Source organism: Eulemur rufifrons, chromosome 16 (genome assembly GCF_041146395.1).
Source record: "Eulemur rufifrons isolate Redbay chromosome 16, OSU_ERuf_1, whole genome shotgun sequence".
Classification (NCBI taxonomy): domain Eukaryota; kingdom Metazoa; phylum Chordata; class Mammalia; order Primates; family Lemuridae; genus Eulemur; species Eulemur rufifrons.
In genome coordinates, this window is record NC_090998.1 from 44007849 (window position 1) to 44028339 (window position 20491).

The window sequence follows — 20491 nt, forward strand, 5'->3', positions numbered from 1 at the left end:
GGGCGCTGGTCGGATCCGTCCGGGGGCTAGCAGGGCTTTGGCAGCGCCCGACCTTCTGGCCCGGATCGCCCGAGCTGGTGCGGGAGGTCTCAGGGGTCCGTGCCATTCGTCTCTAGTGTCCTCTTCGTGTCCCTCTTCACTGCTCACCCATCCTCCTGCTCTCCAGCGAGAGCCTGGACTTGGCACCCGGGAGGGTGTGGGCGCCCGTGGTGGGGACCATGTGCCCATCTGGGTCCCCAGAAGAGCGGCGGGAACTGCGGCCGCCTGGACGGCGCGGTCAGACTCCAGTGTGGAAGGGGAGGCAGCTGTTCTCCCAGGCGGCTATGGGGGGCAGCAGAGGGGACGGCGACAGGTGCGGGAGCCCCTCCCGGGGTAGAAGTGGAAAGGCGGGCTCCGGGGTCTGTTCCCAGGCTAGAAACCAACCCCTACCCCCCGCCCCATCCAAATCCCCCGGAGAGGCTGGGCCGGCGCCGGGTCTGGAGGAGGAATCGGCCGGAGACAGTGCAATTTCACGCGGCCTCTGGAGCTCGGGTTCCTGGGCAGGGTGGACGAGTTATGAGGTTTCAAGTCCCGGGAAAACTGAGGTGGCCTGAACATGACGCAAAAAACACCCTCCCTCTCAAAAATACACAGAGAGAAATATTCACATTCAGAGAGAAAATCTCCCCAAGTGAACCAACCGGCTAGGGGAGTTGAGTGATTTGGTTAATGCGCGAGGCCAACTTTCAGGGGGCCGGGCTTTGTAGCGCTCTCCCCACCCTCATTCATTACCTTTCCCTGGACTTAGGCGCTTTTGGAATCATGAAGTCCCTTTAGCGCAGCTTCTGAAGGAAAATTAGGGTGAGACCCATCCTGCATCTGCTTGGCCAAGTTGCGGAGCCGTGGGGCGTGGCGCGCGCTCGGGGCGGGCTGTCCGAGGCTCCAGCAATCCCTACTCCAGCCTCCGCGGGAGGGGGCGCGGCCGTGACTCACCCCCTTCCCCCTGCGTTCCCTCCCTCCTTCTCTCACAGACATACACCCCTCCCCTGCCATCCCGCCCCGGACTCCGGCTCCGGTTGCAGTTTGCAACCTCCGGCGCCGCCGCCGCCGCCTCCAACTCTCCGGCGGCTCAGGTGGCTCTCGCTTCGATGTCCTAGTCCAGGGGTCCCCGGGCCGGACTCGGCTGGGCTCCCTTCATCCTCCTCTGAAGTCATGAGGGCGAACGGGGCTTTGCAGGTGCTGGGCTTACTTCTCAGCCTGGCCCGGGGCTCCGAGGTGGGCAACTCGCAGGCAGGTAAGCGGCGCTGGAGCACCGGCGGGCTTGGAACCTGGGAGCCGGACCGAGTGCGCGCAGTTCCCGAGGGCAGGGGCAAGGCTCAGGCGGTGTGGGGGTGGGAGTGTTGACCCCGGGTCCTCTGGGACCACCTGAGAGGGGGCGGTCGGGCTCGAGTTCTTGGCGTGGTCCAGGTGGGGATGGTATTCCTGGGCACCCCCTTCCCCAGCGCGTCGCCTACCCTCTAACTGGTCTCCCCTGATGAGGCTGATGCCGAAACAAGTAGTTCACACTTGTGAGGGGCCCTACAGGGAGCGGAGCGGGGACCTTCGTTCTGTAAACAGGAGGAGATGGTTGGAGGTGGGGATCTTTGCGGAAGGGCTTCTGTTTGCTCTCCAGCCCCCAGCCCCCTGCCCCCTGCCCCCAACCCCGCACCTGATTTCAGCAACCCTCAGTTTCGTTGTTTTGCCGACAGGGCGGAGCTACGGAAGGGTTGGAGGGGGTTGTTGTTTTCTGGTGTTGGAAAAACAGGAGCGGCACCTCCTCTTCCGTGAGTGAGCCTGCCCTGGGGAGGGCTGAGATTAACCAGAGGGCCAAGTCCAGGTGACATCAGGGTGAGAGGCCCAGCAGAGGTTGGCTGCCCGCTTTCCCTCCAAATAATAGAGCTGGCCCGTCCCCAACTTGACTAACCTCTCTTTGCCAAGACCCAGGTCAATTCAACTAATATTTATTGAGCATCTACTACACACAAGCCTCTGGGCCAGGAGTTGTTGAGGCATGGACGTCCAGCCCTTTGTCTTTTCTTTCCCCAGCCTGAGGGCTAGGAGGGCACTTGGGCTACCTTCTGAGCCTCCTGTCCTGAGAAGTACTTCTAGGCCCAGCTTCTGCCCACTGCCCCCATTCTGTTTATTGTCTGACACTGTCTCTAGGACTCTAGACAGAGTCCTGGATTGCTCTTCTCTAATCCTCCTCCCACTCCCATCTATCTGTGTCCACCCCTTTTCGGTGTCTCTGGGACCATGGACACCTGACGGGTGCTGGTGTTGCTGGAATTGAAGTCCTGTTGATCGCCTCCCATCCCCCCAGATCTCAGCTTGGGGTTTGGCACAGCCAGGGCCCCTTCCCCAGGGTGGGAGTGGGAGAAACCACCTGTGCTTCCCCCACAGTTGCTGGGCCTAAATTTAGATCCTGGGATCTCGGAGATGTGAACACTCCCAGCTGGTGGAGGGGGGGTGGTCTGGGGACTGCAGTGGGAGGGACCAGTGGAGTGGCTGTATAGCTGTCCCATCCAGACCCCTGGAATCTTCAACCAGGAACCCAGGAATCCCAGATTCTGGCCACCCTCCCTGGAGGAGGCAGGAGGCAGTCATGGTTGGGTCTCTTTACCCTTTATCTGGATCCTGCAGCCTCTGGGCATCCGGCCCTGTCTCAGTCCTTCTATAGCCCCTTTGTCCCGGCTGTGATGGGGGTGGGGGATGCTGAAGGGGAGGCCTCTGGTTGAGGAGGGCTGGAGATTCTTGCTCTGTCCCAGCCTTAGTGCTCTCTACCAAAGGAGGGCCTGTGGCATTGCCCCTCCCTGTGCCCCTGCTCCCTGGGTACAGCAGGGATTTTCATAATTCCCCTCCCCCACCCTGCTGCCCAAGCTGACTGGTTCCTCCCCAGAGGTGTTGTTTATTCCTTTCCCGCCCAGGGCCTTTGCCCCCTGTTTGTATAATATGGACTTTACCCTAAAGGTGGCAGGGAAGTGGGACCTCTAACACTGTATCTTTCCAAGCATAGACACAAAGTCTGCACAAATACTTCTGGGCAGGTGGGATGGATGGGGCCACCTGAACTACCTCCTGTAAGGATATCCAAGGGCAGATCAGTATAGATTTTTGGGCCAGCAGGGGAGATGTGTACGTGTTCATGTGTATGTTGTGTGTATGTGTGCGTGCACTCACATACACACACCGCACTTCCTTGTGCAGAAATCTTGGCTCCTCCCTTATGTGGGGAAAAGGATTGGCGCCTTAAGTTGGAAAAGGGGGTGTCCTGCCAGGAGGGGGATTGGGTGGGGCTGTTCCAAAAATAACGAACCTTTCTAGTCTCTTTCATTTCAGCCCAAGGACCCTGGAGTTCCCAGGCTCCTGGGAGCTCCTGGCCAGTTTACCCCTCTTTGCTGAAACTAGCCAACCTCTTCCCTTCATGTGGAGTGATAGGGAAGTGAAACACTCAAAGATCAAGTGGTCAGGCCAGGGGTGTATCTAGTAGGAGGAGTTGGGGCCTCACCATCTCCCTCCCTGCATTCCCACTTCTGCCTCCCACTGAGCTGCCTCAGGGAAGGGTGGTTGGAACAGGTGGTATCTACCCCCTACTACCTCCCCCCCCCCATACACACACAGTCTGTCTCTGAGCCAGAGGAGAGAGGCTGGGGTGGGGCTTTAGGGTCCAAGATTTCCTACAGCCCATTGCCCTCCACATTTACAAAGAAAAGTGAACTCCCAAGACTTGACACGCCTCATGTGCGTCTGGTCTAGACTCTCCCCTAGTGTGGGTAAGGATTGCCATGTTGGAAGTCTTTTTAATGACTCTCTTCTAACAATGAAATTGCATGGAAGGCTTAGAATGGGCAGTGTGCTACTGTTTCCCTCCAGGCTTCTCTGTATTTGCTGAAAAATACTCTGGGGCTGGAGAGTGATGCTGAGGGAGCTGGAGTGGTTAGGCTAGGGGAAGGGAGTGAGAAGGAAAGCCAGAGTTTAGGAAGGGGGGAGGCAGCCAGCTCCTTATCTTCCACCTTTAAAGACAAAGCTCCCATTGACACCCCACCACCACCACCAGAGCTCCCCCCTCTAGTGAGGTCACTAGTCTGAGCCCAAGGCTTGAGGGTGGAGGGGGGTTGCTGCTGAGGACGGGGTGTCTGGGGACAGGGTGGGGCAGCCCCCTCCTCCTGGATAGAATCGCTTCATTGTGGGCTGGACTGTGGCCCCAGGCACTGCCCCCACCCTCTGCCCCCATCCCACCCTCAGTAGACACAATAGGGGCTGTGTGCTAGCCCCAAAGAGATGTTTATTTCAGGACCTAGAGAGAGAGGCAGGATGAGGGTAAAGAAGTCAGTGCCCTAGTTGGAGGGAGAGAAGAGGGTAATCAAAGTTGTGGTCCTTTCCTAACTTCTCCTTTCTAGAGAGGGAAAAAAAAAAAAATCCCATCTTCCTTGATTAACTCCTTAGCACCCAAAGTAGTACCTAAAAGAGGCACAGAGGGTCTCTGGAAGAAAAAGGAAACCCTTTTACCTTCGCATGCAGGGGATGGTGAGGGGTTTCTAAGAAGAGAGGAGGCTCTCAGGCCATCATGGGCCTATCTGTCCCTGGTGGGTAGGGTTGGAGGCAAATGCCTTCTTATCCTGTTGAATGTTACTGGAAGAGAGCAACCGAGGGGCTGGTCTTGGGGGATGGCAAATGGAGCTAAGAACTTGCATCCAGCCCTCTGCCACTCTTCCCTCCACTTTGAACAGTGTGTCCTGGGACTCTGAATGGGCTGAGTGTGACTGGCGATGCCGAGAACCAATACCAGACTCTGCACAAGCTCTACGAGAGGTGTGAGGTGGTGATGGGGAACCTCGAGATTGTGCTCACAGGCCACAATGCCGACCTCTCCTTCCTGCAGGTTTGAATGCCTGTCCCCTTCCTTGACCTGTTGCTCTTCATTCTCCCCATAGAAGCCTCCTTCCCTTCTTCAGGGCTACCTTCTGCTGGAGTTCAGCATTCCTAGGATTCAATAGCTCCTAAGATTCAAACCTATAATTATGGGGACAATGACTGGAACTGGGGACCTATGCTGTTGTCGTAGCCAGGGATATATAGGGAAGGAGGAGCAGGTGGTGTTCTGTGATGGTGCAAAGGAAGCAGGGACTAATACAAAGAGACACCTGAGGACTGAGAGGCACCTGGGGAGATGAGGAAGGAACTAAGCCAGGACCCTCTTGGCAGGAAGAGCTTTGAGAAGAAAAAAGTAGGAAACTAGAATTCCTTTATGATTTCTGTTCTCTCTCTTCCCTGTTGGAAGTGACAGCGTTCTGTGACACAATCTACTCCCTACTGCAAATAGGAATTAGAAAGACTTAAAAGAGTTAAGGATTCCTGGGGAGGGAGAGGGGACTGAGACTTTTTGCCCTGTCATGCCTCTCATTGACACAATCTGCTCCATCACAGTGGATCCGAGAAGTGACAGGCTATGTCCTTGTGGCCATGAATGAATTCTCTACACTACCACTGCCCAACCTCCGAGTGGTGCGGGGCACGCAGGTCTACGATGGGAAGTTTGCCATCTTTGTCATGTTGAACTATAACACCAACTCCAGCCACGCTCTGCGCCAGCTCCGCTTTACTCAGCTCACCGGTCAGTTCCTGGTGACTCCTGGCCTTGCCTCTCAGCCAACCTGCTGACTGGCACCTCCCTGATGACCCAAGACTGTTCACCCTAAGTGCCCCTTCCAAGGTGCCCACCTCCTTAACAGTAGAGGGCCTCCAGTGGGGAGCTGAGGGCATCTGCTCCAGGGAGAGGGTCCTCTGTCCTGGTGGGGCTAGAGTTGGAGCTGGATCTGTTACACATTTCTCTAACTTCAAAGTAGTGTACCTTGATGTCCCTTCTTCCCTGGGAATCCTACCTTTACTCCCTCCCAAACCCCCACAGGCCGGAGGCACATAGGGGTTAAATACCACCTGGCCACCTGCTACTTCTCCCTGTCCCAGTCAGTTGGAAAACACACAGGTAGGGCTGGGGGAGGGTGTTGAGTCAGAGATGTTCTCCTTTTTTCCCTTCCCTTCCCCCACTGGCTAAACCGGATCTGGACAGGTGTCTGAAGAGGCAAGAGTTTCTTTTGGCCTGACTCCTCTTATAAGGCGAGCCTTTTCTGCAGCTGGGATTTAATTGGACATATCTGTCTGCCCCGTTTCCCGTGCTGCCAAGTCTCAGATGTCTTCTACATTGGCGGGAAGGTGGAGTTCTGCTGTAGCCCCTGACTCTGTCACTTCTTTTCCTTACCTCAGAGATTCTGTCAGGGGGCGTTTATATTGAGAAGAATGATAAACTTTGTCACATGGACACAATTGACTGGAGGGACATCGTGAGGGACCGAGACGCTGAGATTGTGGTGAAGGACAATGGCAGAAGCTGTGAGTGGCCATGATAAAGACTGCTCCCCCTGCCTCATCCAACCAGAGTGATTCCTTTCCCATCATCGTTACATCCCTGCTCTGAACCCATCTCTCCACTGAACAAACACCTCAGGCCCTAGACCTAAGGGCCTGCCAGGAGAGACCAGGCCAGTTCCCCTGGAACCCAAACCACAGAGGAGGTATATCAAGAAGAGGGGCAAAAAGATTTCTCAGTACTAGGCATGGAATCCAGATTTTTCAACTCCATAGCCGTTACTCTTTCCATCACAATCTACTCCCTTCTCCTTGGAACCCACCTATCCTTGAACATAATCTGCTGCTCCCTGTCCATTTACACGCGTATCTTCCTGCTAGGCTCAGTTTGCCAAGGAGAAACCAAGTTCCTGGGTTGGGACTGAGGCTGAGGTTGGCATTTGCCCCAATCCCTCCCCTTCAGCTGCCCAGTGGGTGGTGTGGAGGCGTGGCTCCACCCTTTGTTGACAGGTTCACTTGAGCCCAGCCCTGCTCTCCAAGGGCAGGGAGGGACACAGCCCTGGCTCTTTGCTTCTTGGGATTGAGGTGTTTGTGTGCTGACATCATACTCTGTTGATTCAAGCAAACCTGTCCTAGCCCTGACAGCCCTTTGTGTTGCCTTTCTTCCTAACCAGGTCCCCCCTGTCATGAGGCCTGCAAGGGACGATGCTGGGGTCCTGGACCAGAAGACTGCCAGACATGTGGGTTTGAACTTCCCTCCAAAAATTTCAAACTCATACGCTTTCATACCCCTGCCTACCCAAGCCTGTGTCAACCCTGGGGGTGGTGATGAGCAGTGACCTCAGAATGCAGTCCTAAGAGCCCTGACAGCCATGCTTTCTCTCCTTCCATAGTGACCAAGACCATCTGTGCCCCTCAGTGTAATGGTCACTGCTTTGGGCCCAACCCCAACCAGTGCTGCCATGATGAGTGTGCAGGGGGCTGCTCAGGCCCTCAGGACACGGACTGCTTTGTATGTACTCTTACCGTTTGCCTGGGATGGAAATGGGGATGTGGGCTTTGGGGAGGAGGTAGGGGTACATATGTAACATGAATTTTATGAGTCTCCTATGTTCCCAGGCCTGCCGACACTTCAATGACAGTGGAGCCTGTGTACCCCGGTGTCCACTGCCTCTTGTCTATAATAAGCTAACTTTCCAGCTGGAACCCAATCCCCACACCAAGTACCAGTATGGAGGAGTTTGTGTCGCCAGCTGTCCCCGTAAGTGTCTGAGGGGAAGGACTGACAGTAGTGGATCCAGAATTTTAGACAAAATTTTGGGAGGCAAAAGGCACCAAGTGGGGAGCTCAGCAGGCAAATTGGTCATGATCATCTAACCACCCACAAAGAGTACCTGCGCTTGTGTCCCATGACTTCCAGCTATTGCCCCTACTTCTGTTCTTTGTAGCAACATAAAGCAAAGGGACTTTCTAATCTACAGGACAGCACTCAAGGGACCTAGGGTGGTAGGTGGGGACAAATCCAGTGCAGAGCGGGAGGGAGAAGGGCCCAGAGGGGGGTTCAGTTGGTGGTTGGCAGTGTTCCTCCCTCACCTCTAATGGTGCCCTCCTCTTCCCTAGACAACTTTGTGGTGGATCTAACTTCCTGTGTCAGAGCCTGCCCTCCTGACAAGATGGAAGTAGATAAAAATGGGCTCAAGATGTGTGAGCCTTGTGGGGGGCTATGCCCCAAAGGTGAGTAGGAGATGGTAAGAACTTGTAAAGAGACATCCTTTCCTCTAAGACTGTTCAGACCACCCCCACTGAGCCTCCTTTGTGTTTGCAGCCTGTGAGGGGACAGGTTCTGGGAGCCGCTTCCAGACCGTGGACTCAAGCAACATCGATGGATTTGTGAACTGCACCAAGATCCTGGGCAACCTGGACTTTCTTATCACTGGCCTCAATGGGTTAGAGATTCTGCCTTCCCTCCCCAGTCCTGCACCCCATCTACCCCTCACGGTTCATTTCCTTGGCCTAAACCTTCCTATGTGGAGCTGACTGGGAATCTAAGTCATAAAGTCTTAGCAGTTACAAAGGACCTAGGGGAATGCTTAACTCAACCTCCCATCCATTGCTTAAGGATGTCCCTGAATTCCCTCAGGGACATCCTTAAGCAATTCAACATCACCCTGCCAAGGAACAAAGGACAGGGACAATAGTGCATCCTTCTTCTTAAAGATTTCTAAAAGTTCTTCCCTAAATTTAGATAAAAATCTGCCTCCCCCGTGATTTTCAGCTATTTCCTCTAATTCTGCTTCTTGGAGTAACAAAGAGCAAAGGGACTTCTATTCTATACGACAGCACTTAAATGTGTGTGTGTGTGTGAGAGAGAGAGAAACACTATGGCTGCCTGTTTTTTTCTTTTAATTTTTTATTTTAACATAATCTCTATTTTAACATAAATTTATTTATTTTTAGAGATAGGGCCTTGCTCTGTCACCTAGGCTGGAGTGCAATGTCACAATTATAGCTCACTGCAACCTGAACTCCTGGGCTCAAGCTATCTTCCCACCTCAGCCTCCCAAGTAGCTGGGACTATAGGCACACACCATCATGCCTGGCTAATTTTTAAATTTTTTGTAGAGATAAGGGTCTCACTAAGTTGCCCAGGCTGGTCTCAAAGTCTCGGTGTCAGGCGGCACTCCCCTTAGCCTTCCAAACTGTGGGGATTATAGGTGTGAGCCACCAAGCCCAGCCTATTCAATGGTTTATAATCCTTTAGAATCATTATTTATTTGTCCCTGATTTGGCCATTGGGAGCCCCTTCAAACTGGTGCCTGTGTTCTTTGGGCTGTACCCTTCATTCTTTGAGTACTTTCTTTTTTGTATAAGATTCTCTAGGCTCATGTTATATTTCTCCCGCCCCAACCTCTCCAAAGAACCCTGTTTCCTTTTAGTGGAGAGTGATACTTAGAAACGAAGTTTGGGGGCTAGGTGTTCTCATTGCTAATAGCTATCATACCCCTACCTTGCTGACTGCTTTTTATTGTTCTCCCCAGAGATCCTTGGCACAAGATCCCTGCCTTGGACCCTGAGAAGCTCAATGTCTTCCAGACAGTACGGGAGATCACAGGTGAGTGGGAGGAGAGGCTGCCCTTTCTGAGAGGAATAGGTGAACCACTGGCATCGACTGTGGTATAAGTACTTGAGAAAATCATGTCCCAAGTTAGAGGGGAGGAAAAAAAACAAAAACAAGTTACAGGGGAGGAGCCAGGAGAAGCTGAGAAAGAGGAAAGGGAGAAGACTCCCTGCTGACATGGCTCTCTCCAACCCCTCAGGTTACCTGAACATCCAATCCTGGCCTCCCCACATGCACAACTTCAGTGTTTTTTCCAACCTGACGACCATTGGTGGCAGAAGCCTCTACAAGTGAGTAAGGGGTGTGGAGCTGATGGCATCTCCAGGCAATGAACACTGTTTTGTGGGCATTCTTGGGTGAAATACGAGGCACTGACTCATACAGCAGGCCCAGAGGGTTTGAGAGTTTGATGGGGAAAAGGCAAAAGGAGAGGCATCCCTCTCGATGGGTCTGGACCAGCTCGGAGCAAATTTGTTAAATAAAATGAATCCACTGCATGGTTAATTTTCCCTTAGTAGTGTCCCCTCTCATCCTGTCTCCTTACTCTCAGCCGGGGCTTCTCGTTGTTGATCATGAAGAACTTGAATGTAACATCCCTGGGTCTCCGATCCCTGAAGGAAATTAGTGCTGGGCGTATCTACATAAGTGCCAATCGGCAGCTCTGCTACCACCATTCTTTGAACTGGACCAAGCTGCTTCGGGGGCCTTCAGAAGAGAGACTAGACATCAAGCATAATCGGCCCCGAAGAGAATGTGGTGAGGGAAAGGGCCCACTGGGTGGTGAGAACAGGTAGTCAGGCAGGACAGGGTGTAAGGATTATTCTGCCCTGGAAGTGGGAGTAGGCTTGGGGATGGAACCACCGAGAAGGGGGATGTTAGGTTGGAAGCAGTAATGAGGAAGACTTCAGGGGAGGGCTTGTTAGGAGTCCTCAGACTCCTCTCCTAATCTACCCCTTCCTTTCCAGTGGCAGAGGGCAAAGTTTGTGACCCACTGTGCTCCTCTGGGGGATGCTGGGGCCCAGGCCCTGGTCAGTGCTTATCCTGTCGGAACTACAGCCGAGGAGGTGTCTGTGTGACCCACTGCAACTTTCTGAATGGGTACAGTGAGGGGACATAGTCAAGAACAGGCAGGGGTGGGGCCCTGGGATGGAGCTGTTCAGGTGGTACCTGACAGCCTTTAGACAACTTTCTGCATGTGCCTTGGTGGGAATGAGGTAGGAGACCTATGGGTGTGGGATTAGGGCGTTATGGTTAGGACTTGAAAGTGACCCCCTTCCCTTTGTCCCCCACTGCAGGGAGCCTCGTGAGTTTGCCCATGAGGCTGAATGCTTCTCCTGCCACCCGGAATGCCAACCCACGGAGGGCACTGCCACGTGCAATAGCTCGGTATAGTAGCAGCACCATAATTGCTAAGGCAGATAGGCAAGGGGCAACACTTGGAGCATCTAGGGAATGATATAGCCAAATCCCAGAGGCAGCATAGGGTGGCCAGATAATGCTAGGGATTGTGGATGGAGGATCCTGAATGGCTGGGTTGGTCTTTGCTGAGCGCCATGGCATTGACCTTGGAATCCAATTCTTCTTGACCTGCTTTCTTTCACTCAGGGCTCTGATGCTTGTGCCCAATGTGCCCATTTTCGAGATGGGCCCCACTGTGTGAGCAGCTGCCCCCATGGAGTCTTAGGTGCCAAGGGCCCCATCTACAAATACCCGGATGCTCAGAATGAATGTCGTCCCTGCCATGAGAACTGCACCCAAGGGTCAGTAATGCAAAATGATGAGAAGAAGGGTCAGGCTGAAGGGCAGGAGCACAGAACTAGGGTGAAGAGAGCAGAAAAAAGAGGGGGACTGTGAATTAAGGATCACCCCCCAATCACTCCCCACTGTGTTGTAAATAATTGGAGAAGAGGAAACTCATTAACAGCACAAAATTATAGTTTTGGGAACCTGAAAAACCTCAGCTCAGAGGAGTTTCATTACAAGAGGGGCTCAGGGAGGGCTTGTGAGCTGGAGGTGGAGGCCATGTCTTGGGATAGGCTTTGGGCTCGAGGATAGGCTGCCATGATAGGTTATGAAACAGCTTTTGTAGGTTGAGGCCATTGGAATTGAGCCTCTGTTGTTCAAGCTCCCATTTAAGGTGTTGACTGTCTTCTTTAGGTGTAAAGGACCAGAGCTACAAGACTGTTTAGGCCAACCATCGGAGCTGATCAGGTATAATGGGCTTGGAGATTCTGGATGCTGGGGATATTTGAGAGAGAAGCTACGGTGAGGGTGGTTACCTGCAGGGCAGAGTGAGTCTCTATTCATTCTGGCCTTTTATATACATAGTCCACTATCACTGGACTTGAAACATAAGAATCCAGGCTTCTGGCCTTCCTTTCCTAAAATTGTAGTAGCCTAAGGGTGGTCTACATTTAGGTTAGTCCCTTCAGTGCTCAAGGAGATATATATATATGTGTGTGTGCGTGTGTGTGAGAAAGTTAAATTCTTGTCCCAGATCTGCACCATACCTTGGCACAGGTATAGATGATATTTGTAAGGGAGGTATATACCCAGGATAATGCTGGGTTTCTCTATATTCCATAGCAAAACCCATCTGACAATGGCTTTGACGGTGGTAGTAGGATTGGTAGCGATTTTCCTGATCCTGGGTGGCACTTTTCTCTATTGGCGTGGGCGCCGGATTCAGAATAAAAGGGCTATGAGACGCTACTTGGAACGAGGTGAGGTGAGTACTTAGAGCTTAATTTTGAGAGGTACCCTGTGCCATCTGCACCCAGAAGTCAGTGATGGGATGAGCATCTCACCCCTCCTCTTTTCCTGGAGATTTGATCCCTTTCTTCAAAGAGATAGTGTGATTTGCTAGAAAGAACACTGTTCAGAGAAATGAGAGGCATGCATTCTAGTCCTGATTTTGCTGTTAATTTGCCACATGACTTTGAAGAAGTTCCTTCTGTTCTCTGTGTCTAAGTTTACGTATCTAAATGGAGGAAATAACATTCCTCTGTATGGCTGTAAGGGTAAAAGCCAATTATGTGAAAGTGCTTTGAAACGGATAGAGCACTGGCCAGGCACGGTGGCTCATGCCTGTAATCCTAGCACTCTGGGAGTCCAAGGCGGGATGACCACATGAGGTCAGGAGTTTGAGACCAGTCTGAGCAAGAGCAATACCCTATCTCTACTAAAAATAGAAAAAAATTAGCTGGGCGTGGTGGTGCGTGCCTGTAATACCAGCTACTTGGGAGGCTAAGGCAGGAGGATCCCTTGAGCCCAGGAGTTTTAGGTTGCTCTGAGCTAGGCTGATGCCACAGCACTCTAGCCCGGGCAACAGAGTAAGACTCTGTCTGGAAAAAAAAGAAAAATTTCCACAGGGTCTGTTATTCCTCAATATGCCTACAGTGTTTTCCAGGACTAAAGACAATTTCTCTTCCTGTCCTTTGGGCTCTGCTGTGTTTGGCATCTACTTATGGGCAGTGGGTTGGAGTGGGATGTGAGAATGGGCTTCCCTGAATCCCTCCTTCCCATCTGCTCCTCAGAGCATAGAGCCTCTGGATCCCAGTGAGAAGGCTAACAAAGTCTTGGCCAGAATCTTCAAAGAGACAGAGCTGAGGAAGCTTAAAGTGCTTGGCTCGGGAGTCTTTGGAACCGTGCACAAAGTGAGTGACCCACAGGAAGGCTGGAGAGGTGGGGAAAGGACCTAGGGCAAAGGGGAGAAAAATTTTAGCAAAGGGAGAATGACCCTAGACTGACTCCTGCCTGCCCCAAACTTCCCAGGGAGTGTGGATTCCTGAGGGTGAATCAATCAAGATTCCAGTCTGCATTAAAGTCATTGAGGACAAGAGTGGACGGCAGAGTTTTCAAGCTGTGACAGATGTAAGTGAAGGAAAAGGATTTCGTATGCTACTAGGAGCGAGGACAGTATTAGATACAGTCATGTAGAAGCATGGTCCTGTGTTAGCAGCTAGTATGTTAGCCATGTTGATATATTTGAACATTGGGGGATCCCCGGCCTGGGTGTACATGTGCAGAGTGTATGTGAATCTGTTTGTTTCCTGGATAACACCTCTTGTGTCTCTTAGCATATGCTGGCCATTGGCAGTCTAGACCATGCCCACATTGTACGGTTGCTGGGACTATGCCCAGGATCATCTCTACAGCTCGTCACCCAATACTTGCCTCTGGGTTCCCTGCTGGATCATGTGAGACAACACCGGGGGGCACTGGGGCCACAGCTGCTGCTCAACTGGGGAGTACAAATTGCGAAGGTGAGAGGAGCCTGGAGGAGCCCTATAATAAGAACTGCCTGGATGGGGGCAGGGAGAGAAGGGGCGGGAAGGTTGAAGTACTGAGAGGTGCCTTCAGGGTTTGGGAGGATTCTAGATCTCAATGACTGATTGATTCTCCCAACCCTGAGAATACTTTCTTCCCCTGTAGGGTATGTACTACCTTGAGGAGCATGGTATGGTGCATAGGAACCTGGCTGCCCGAAATGTGCTACTCAAGTCACCTAGTCAGGTTCAGGTGGCAGATTTTGGTGTGGCCGATCTGCTGCCACCGGATGATAAACAGCTACTACACAGTGAGGCCAAGGTGAGGTGACACAAAGGTCTGGGTAAGGAGGTGGGAGTGGAGTGAAGCATGAGGATAGGGAGCAGTCAGTGGTCTCCTTCAGGGGCAGGGCAGGTGCTTCATAGTAAGTTCAAGAAGGGAAAGCTAAGGTCGGGCACATGGCTCACACCTATAATCCTAGCACTCTGGGAGGCTAAGGTGGGAGGACTGCTTGAGCTCAGGAGTTCAAGACCAACCTGAACAAGGGTGAGACCCTGTCTCTAATAAAAATAGAAAAACTAAGCAGGCATTGTGGTGTGCGCCTGTAGTCCCAGCTACTTGGGAGGCTAAGACAGGATTGCTTGAGCCTAGGAGTTTGAGGTTGCAGTGAGCTATGATGACACCACTGTACTCTATGTGAACCTGGGGTGACTGAGCGATACCCTGCCTCAAAAAAAAAAAAAAAAAAAGAGAGAGAGAGAGAAAGCTAAAGATGTCAAAGATTTAAGTTCAGAGAGCAACAAAGAAAAGAATGATAAGAGAACTTGGGACTTGGAAATGCTAAGAAAATTTGTGGAAATCAACTGGTGACACCTTTATCTTTAATCCTCAGACTCCAATTAAGTGGATGGCCCTTGAGAGTATTCACTTTGGGAAATACACACACCAGAGTGACGTCTGGAGCTATGGTCAGTGCATCTTGATGCCCTCTATACCATCACTGGCCCAAATTTCACAGCTGCCTTTTGAGACCCCCTCTTATAATCTCTAAGGACTTCAGATCCTTGTGTCAAATCAGGTACTGGCCAGGCATGGTAGCTCACGCCTGTAATCTCAGCACTTTGGGAGGCCAACGCAGGAGGATGGTTTGAGGCCAGGAGTTCAAGACCAGTCTGAACATAGCAAGACCACATCTCTACAAAAAATGTTTTAAATTTTTAAAAAATTAGTCAGGCATGGTGCCTCATGCCTGTAGTCCTAGATACTTGGGAGGCTGCGGCAGGAAGATCACTTGAGCCCAGGAGTTCAAGGTTACAGTGAACTATGATTGTGCCTCTGCACTCCAGCCTGACCAAAAAAAAAAAAAAAATCAGGTTCCACCTTCCCTTCGTGTCATGCCCATGTCTACTATTTTACCATCTACTAGTTCATTTCTTCCTGTCATCAGGTGTGACAGTTTGGGAGTTGATGACCTTCGGGGCAGAGCCCTATGCAGGGCTGCGACTGGCTGAAGTACCAGACCTGCTAGAGAAGGGGGAGCGGTTGGCACAGCCCCAGATCTGCACCATTGATGTCTACATGGTGATGGTCAAATGTGAGTTACCTGCTGACCCCAACCATTTTCTGACTTCCTTCCCTACTTGTCTTACAGCTCTATTTCCGTTTATGTCTCTACCTCCTACATTTTACTCCTAGGTTGGATGATTGATGAGAACATTCGCCCAACCTTTAAAGAACTAGCCAATGAGTTCACCAGGATGGCCCGAGACCCACCCCGGTATCTGGTCATAAAGGTAAGTAGAGACTAAGGTGTCAAGGAAATTTAGAGAAAGGGGGACTTGCCTGGAACCAGGATTCACCCTAACAATTACCTACCCCTATAGAGAGAGAGTGGATCTGGAATAGCACCTGGGGCAGAGCCCTCTGCTCTCACAAACAAGGAACTGGAGGAAGTAGAGCTGGAGCCAGAACTAGACCTAGACATAGACTTGGAAGCAGAGGAGGACAACCTGGCAAGCACATTGGGCTCTGCCCTCAGCCTACCACTTGGAACACTTAATCGACCACGTGGGGTAAGACACCTTCTTTTTTTTTTTTTAATTTCAGGATATTAAGAGGGCACAAACATTTTGGTTACATTTTATGTCTTTGCCTCACCCAAGTGAGGAAAGAAACCTAATTACTCAATTCTCTGCACCCTGAGCCTTCATCAACCCTACAGATACCCAGATTAACCACTTAAAGTCCCCCATGGTAAGAGTAGAGTTCTCCCTTCATCTTAAACCTTTTCCTTACTTTTTTTCATCCTAGAACCAGAGCCTTTTAAGTCCATCATCTGGATACATGCCCATGAACCAGGGTAATCTTGGGGAAGCTTGCCAGGTAAGGTCTGTTGCTGGCAGTCTGGGTCTTTGGATCAGAATGATAGGGGTGGTGTGGGAGACATTAGAAACCCTTGAGGTTTAATCTGTGTCCTCCAAAAACGAAGACATTGAACTATCCTTTCTCCTTCTTTCCTTGTCTCTATGTAAATCTCCTTGTATTATTTTGCTCTTCAGGATTCTGCAGTTTGTGGAGGTAGTGAACGGTGTCCCCGTCCAGTCTCTCTGCATCCAATGCCACGGGCACGCCTGGCATCAGAGGCATCAGAGGGCCACGTGACAGGCTCTGAGGCCGAGCTCCAGGAGAAGGTGTCAATGTGTAGGAGCCGGAGTCGGAGCCCACGGCCCCGTGGAGACAGCGCATACCATTCCCAGCGCCACAGTCTGCTTACTCCTGTCACCCCACTCTCCCCACCAGGGTTAGAGGAAGAGGATGTCAACGGTTATGTCATGCCAGATACACACCTCAAAGGTGCCTGATCTTCCTAGGGCTTTCCTCAATTCTTCCTCTAATCCCTTCTCTGGGCTCCCCTTAATTGTTTTGTCTCTGATCATATGCCTCCCTATTCATTTTTATCTAATTTCCCCCATCCCCTACTGCCTATTACCATCATGTTCTCCACATACCTAGCCTCTCTTCTCAACCCTTAGGTACTCCCTCCTCCCAAGAAGGCACTCTTTCTTCAGTGGGTCTCAGTTCTGTCCTGGGTACTGAAGAAGATGAAGATGAGGAGTATGAATACATGAACCGGAGAAGGCACAGTCCACCTCGTCCCCCCAGACCAAGTTCCCTCGAGGACCTGGGTTATGAGTACATGGATGTGGGATCAGACCTCAGTGCCTCTCTGGGCAGCACACAGAGTTGCCCACTCCACCCTGTGCCCATCCTGCCCACTGCTGGCACAACTCCAGATGAGGACTATGAATATATGAATCGGCGACGTGGTGGAGGTGGTCCTGGGGGGGATTATGCAGCCATGGCAGCCTGCCCAGCAGCTGAGCAAGGGTATGAAGAGATGAGAGCTTTCCAGGGGCCTGGACACCATGCCCCCCATGTCCATTATGCCCGCCTCAAAACTCTACGTAGCCTAGAAGCCACTGACTCCGCCTTTGATAACCCTGATTACTGGCATAGCAGGCTTTTCCCCAAGGCCAATGCCCAGAGAACATAACCCCTGCTCCCTGAGGCACTCAGGGAGCATTTGATGGCAGCTAGTGCCTCTAGAGGGTACCCCTCTTCTCCCTACTCCCTCTCCCTCTCTCTCACAGGTCTCAGCCCTATTTCCCCAGTCCTAGACAATTCCATTCAACATTTGGAGGCTTTTAAACACTTTGACAAAAAATTCTTGTGATATGTAGCCAGCTGTGCACTTTCTTCTCTTTCCTAAGCCCAGGAAAGAACAAGGTTTTTCCCTATGTCATGTGCTTTCCCAATCCCATTCCTCAGCTTCCTCACAGGGACTCCTGGAGATATGAAGGATTCCTCTACATGTCCCTTTCCCTCAGGCTCTGACTTGGGACTAGGCTCTTAAGTGTGCCTTTGTTTCCCATCAGAAAGAGGAATGGGAGGAGACCTGGCAAAGGAAAGTATTATAAAATTTTGGCTTATGACTCTTAACCTCCTAGAAAGACTGGGAAGCTTAAAATTTTGTGGAATTCAGAAAGAGGTTTGGAAGAGAGATTGATTACTGTTAATTGAGCACTTACTATGAGCTAGGCATCACGCGAAACTTTACCTACATTATCTCACCTAATCCTTTATAATTCTACAACAATTCTTTGAGATAGCTATTATCCCATTTTACAAATAAGGAAACTGAGCCTTAAAGACATTGAGTAAATTAAGCAGCAGGTCCAGGATTCAAAATTTTCCTAATTCCAGTGCAAGTCTCCTACTGTGAGGTGTCAAGGAAAACTGATATAAGTCAGAGCCTTATAAGGGCCATTTTCTTATTTTTGCACTGAATCAAGTCTAACCCCAACAACCACATCCTTGTCCTATACTCAGACCTCATCTCAGGAAGTGGTAGTGGGGGGTGTCAGAAGGAAAAATAACTGGACGTCTTTGTGTAAACCATAACCCACATGCGCTATAAATGATCTCCACTCCTTATTCACAAGGGTCCCCGAGATCCACTTTTAGGAGCTATTCTCATCCGGTGGTGAGAAGCTTCCAGGTGGGACAGAAAGAAGACCCAGCTTCAGACCTCTGTCCCCTTGGATGGAGAACTGGGGGGAAATGTATGTTGTATCATTGAAGTTTTTGTTTTGTTTTTATACATGTCTGAATAAAAATGCCAAAGTTTTTCCAGCTTCCTGTCTGGAACACACAGTGTATTCAATAAGAGACTGCCCCCTTTCTCTGCTCCTCAGCAGTGGGTAGTTAACTTTCTCTGTCTTTTGAAAGTCCTACTCGGTCCCATCCAGCTTTCTCCAGCCCTATTTTTTTTTTTTGAGACAGAGTCTCACTCTGTTGCCCAGGCTAGAGTGAGTGTCGTGGCGTCAGCCTAGGTCACAGCAACCTCAAACTCCTGAGCTCAAGCGATCCTCCTGTCTCAGCCTCCCGAGTAGCTGGGACTACAGGCATGCGCCACCATGCCCGGCTAATTTTTTCTATATATATTTTTAGCTGTCCATATAATTTCTTTCTATTTTTAGTAGAGGTGGGGTCTCGCTCTTGCTCAGGCTGGTCTCGAACTCCTGAGCTCAAACGATCCGCCCACCTCGGCCTCCCAGAGTGCTAGGATTACAGGCGTGAGCCACCGCGCCCGGCCTCCAGCCCTATTTTTACTTGTATTCCCTTAAAACAAGCATAATGCACAGTCCTTTTCATTTAAGGGTTTTACTAGGAATCTACAGAGCAACCAACTTGGAGTAACACAACAAAAAAACATGCTTGGTGAAGTTAGAAAAACCCCTATAGACACACTTTCTCCTTTAGAGGTGGAATACTGAAACCTCCAGATGCTTCCTGACACTCTGACTCTTGAGAGAGTCACCATCCAGTCAGATGTGGCCCACAGGAGAAAAGAAAACAGAGAGTCACCCAGTTCTTTCTTTCCTTTTTTTTTTTTTTTGAGACAGAGTCTCACTCTGTTGCCCAGGCTAGAGTGCCCTGGTTGTCAGCCTGGCTCACAGCAACCTCAAACTCTTGGGCTCAAGCAATCCTCCTGCCTCAGCCTCCCGAGTAGCTGGGACTACAGGCATGAGCCACCGTGCCTGGCTAATTTTTTTCTATATATATTTTTAGTTGTCCAGCTATTTTCTTTCTATTTATTTTTAGTAGAGATGGGGGTCTTGCTCTTGCTCAGGCTGGTCTTGAACTCCTGACCTTGAGCAATTCTCCCACCTCAACCATCCAGAGAGCTAGGATTACAGGCGTGAGCCACCACGCCCGGCCCAATTTCTTGTTAACACTTCCCTTAGGTGCCACCCAAGCCCACTGTTGGAACAACAATGCCATCCTACTTCATTGGGAGTCTGTCCTCTATATTTGGAGGCCTTTAAAGGGATAATTCCGGCCAGGTGTGACTCATGCATGTAATCCTAGCACTCTGGAGGCCAAGGCGGGAGAATCGCTTTAGGTCAGGAGTTTGAGACCAGCTTCAGCAAGAGTGCGACTCCCGTCTCTACTAAAAATAGAAAGAAATTAGCTGCGCAACTAAAAAAATAGAAAAAATTAGCCGGCCGTGGTGGCGCACGCCTGTAGTCCCAGCTACTCGGGAGGCTGAGGCAGGGGATCCCTTGAGCCCAGGAGTTTGAGGTTGCTGTGAGCTACGATGACGCCAGGGCATGCTAACATGGGTAACAGAGCGAGACTCTGTCTCAAAAAAATAAATAAATAAATAAAAGGGACAATCTCTTCAGAGCCTGGCTAACCAGTTAGCCCCTGCTCCCAACACGTTGGTCTTCCACACCTGCTCTGCCCCTTCGCGTTCTGCGGGCATTGGAAGAGGTTTGGACCGGCTGGGCCGGTCCCGCAAGTCTAGCCAGGTATCCCAGGAAGGGCGAACCCAGCCTCCCCGCCCTAAGTGTAGACACTGCCCACCCGCCTCGGCTCCACGCTGCTCCACCCTACCGCGCCGCCTCTAAACCCAGTTCCCGGCCGTGGCTCCGCCCCTTCTCCCTCAGCCCGCCCTCTTCTATTACGGGCTTTGGCTCAGCACACTCCGTGGAAGTGGTTTTTCCGGGCGAAACCACGCGTCCCCTTAGACTCCCCAACGGCTCCGCCTTCCCGCCGGAGCCTGATCCTTCCCAGCGTGCCCGGCGATTTCGGAGTGCGAGCCCCTTGGAGGGCAAGGCCCCAGGGCCTGGCGTAGGGGCGCGAGAGGCAGGCTGGGAA

General features: G+C 51.4%; 1 protein-coding gene across 2 annotated transcripts; it reads left to right on the plus strand.

The window, feature by feature from the left end:
• Positions 1 to 1068: 1068 nt before the first annotated feature.
• Positions 1069 to 18452, plus strand: ERBB3 (erb-b2 receptor tyrosine kinase 3). Of its 2 annotated transcripts, none has more exons than XM_069489313.1 (28): positions 1069 to 1273; positions 4746 to 4897; positions 5443 to 5629; positions 6280 to 6405; positions 7056 to 7121; positions 7275 to 7393; positions 7501 to 7642; positions 8002 to 8115; positions 8207 to 8327; positions 9420 to 9493; positions 9699 to 9789; positions 10050 to 10255; positions 10465 to 10597; positions 10795 to 10885; positions 11105 to 11259; positions 11657 to 11710; positions 12086 to 12227; positions 13036 to 13155; positions 13274 to 13372; positions 13579 to 13764; positions 13934 to 14089; positions 14661 to 14736; positions 15216 to 15362; positions 15464 to 15561; positions 15652 to 15840; positions 16079 to 16150; positions 16327 to 16621; positions 16801 to 18452. In XM_069489313.1, exons 1-28 carry the CDS (start codon positions 1192 to 1194, stop codon positions 17319 to 17321), a joined length of 4014 nt encoding a protein of 1337 aa, XP_069345414.1. In that variant the 5' UTR covers positions 1069 to 1191; the 3' UTR covers positions 17322 to 18452. The 2 variants fall into 2 exon arrangements, with proteins under 2 accessions (XP_069345414.1, XP_069345415.1); XM_069489314.1 differs by having other exon boundaries at positions 10471 to 10597.
• Positions 18453 to 20491: the final 2039 nt, after the last annotated feature.

Bases quoted from the DNA above. Each gene is read 5' to 3' on its own strand.
- ERBB3 (XM_069489313.1), top strand. From the start codon at position 1,192: ATGAGGGCGAACGGGGCTTTGCAGGTGCTGGGCTTACTTCTCAGCCTG. The intron at 7,643-8,001 runs GTAAGTGTCTGA...CCTCTTCCCTAG, and splicing joins TTGTGTCGCCAGCTGTCCCC to ACAACTTTGTGGTGGATCTA. The intron at 10,256-10,464 runs GTGAGGGAAAGG...CTTCCTTTCCAG, and splicing joins TCGGCCCCGAAGAGAATGTG to TGGCAGAGGGCAAAGTTTGT.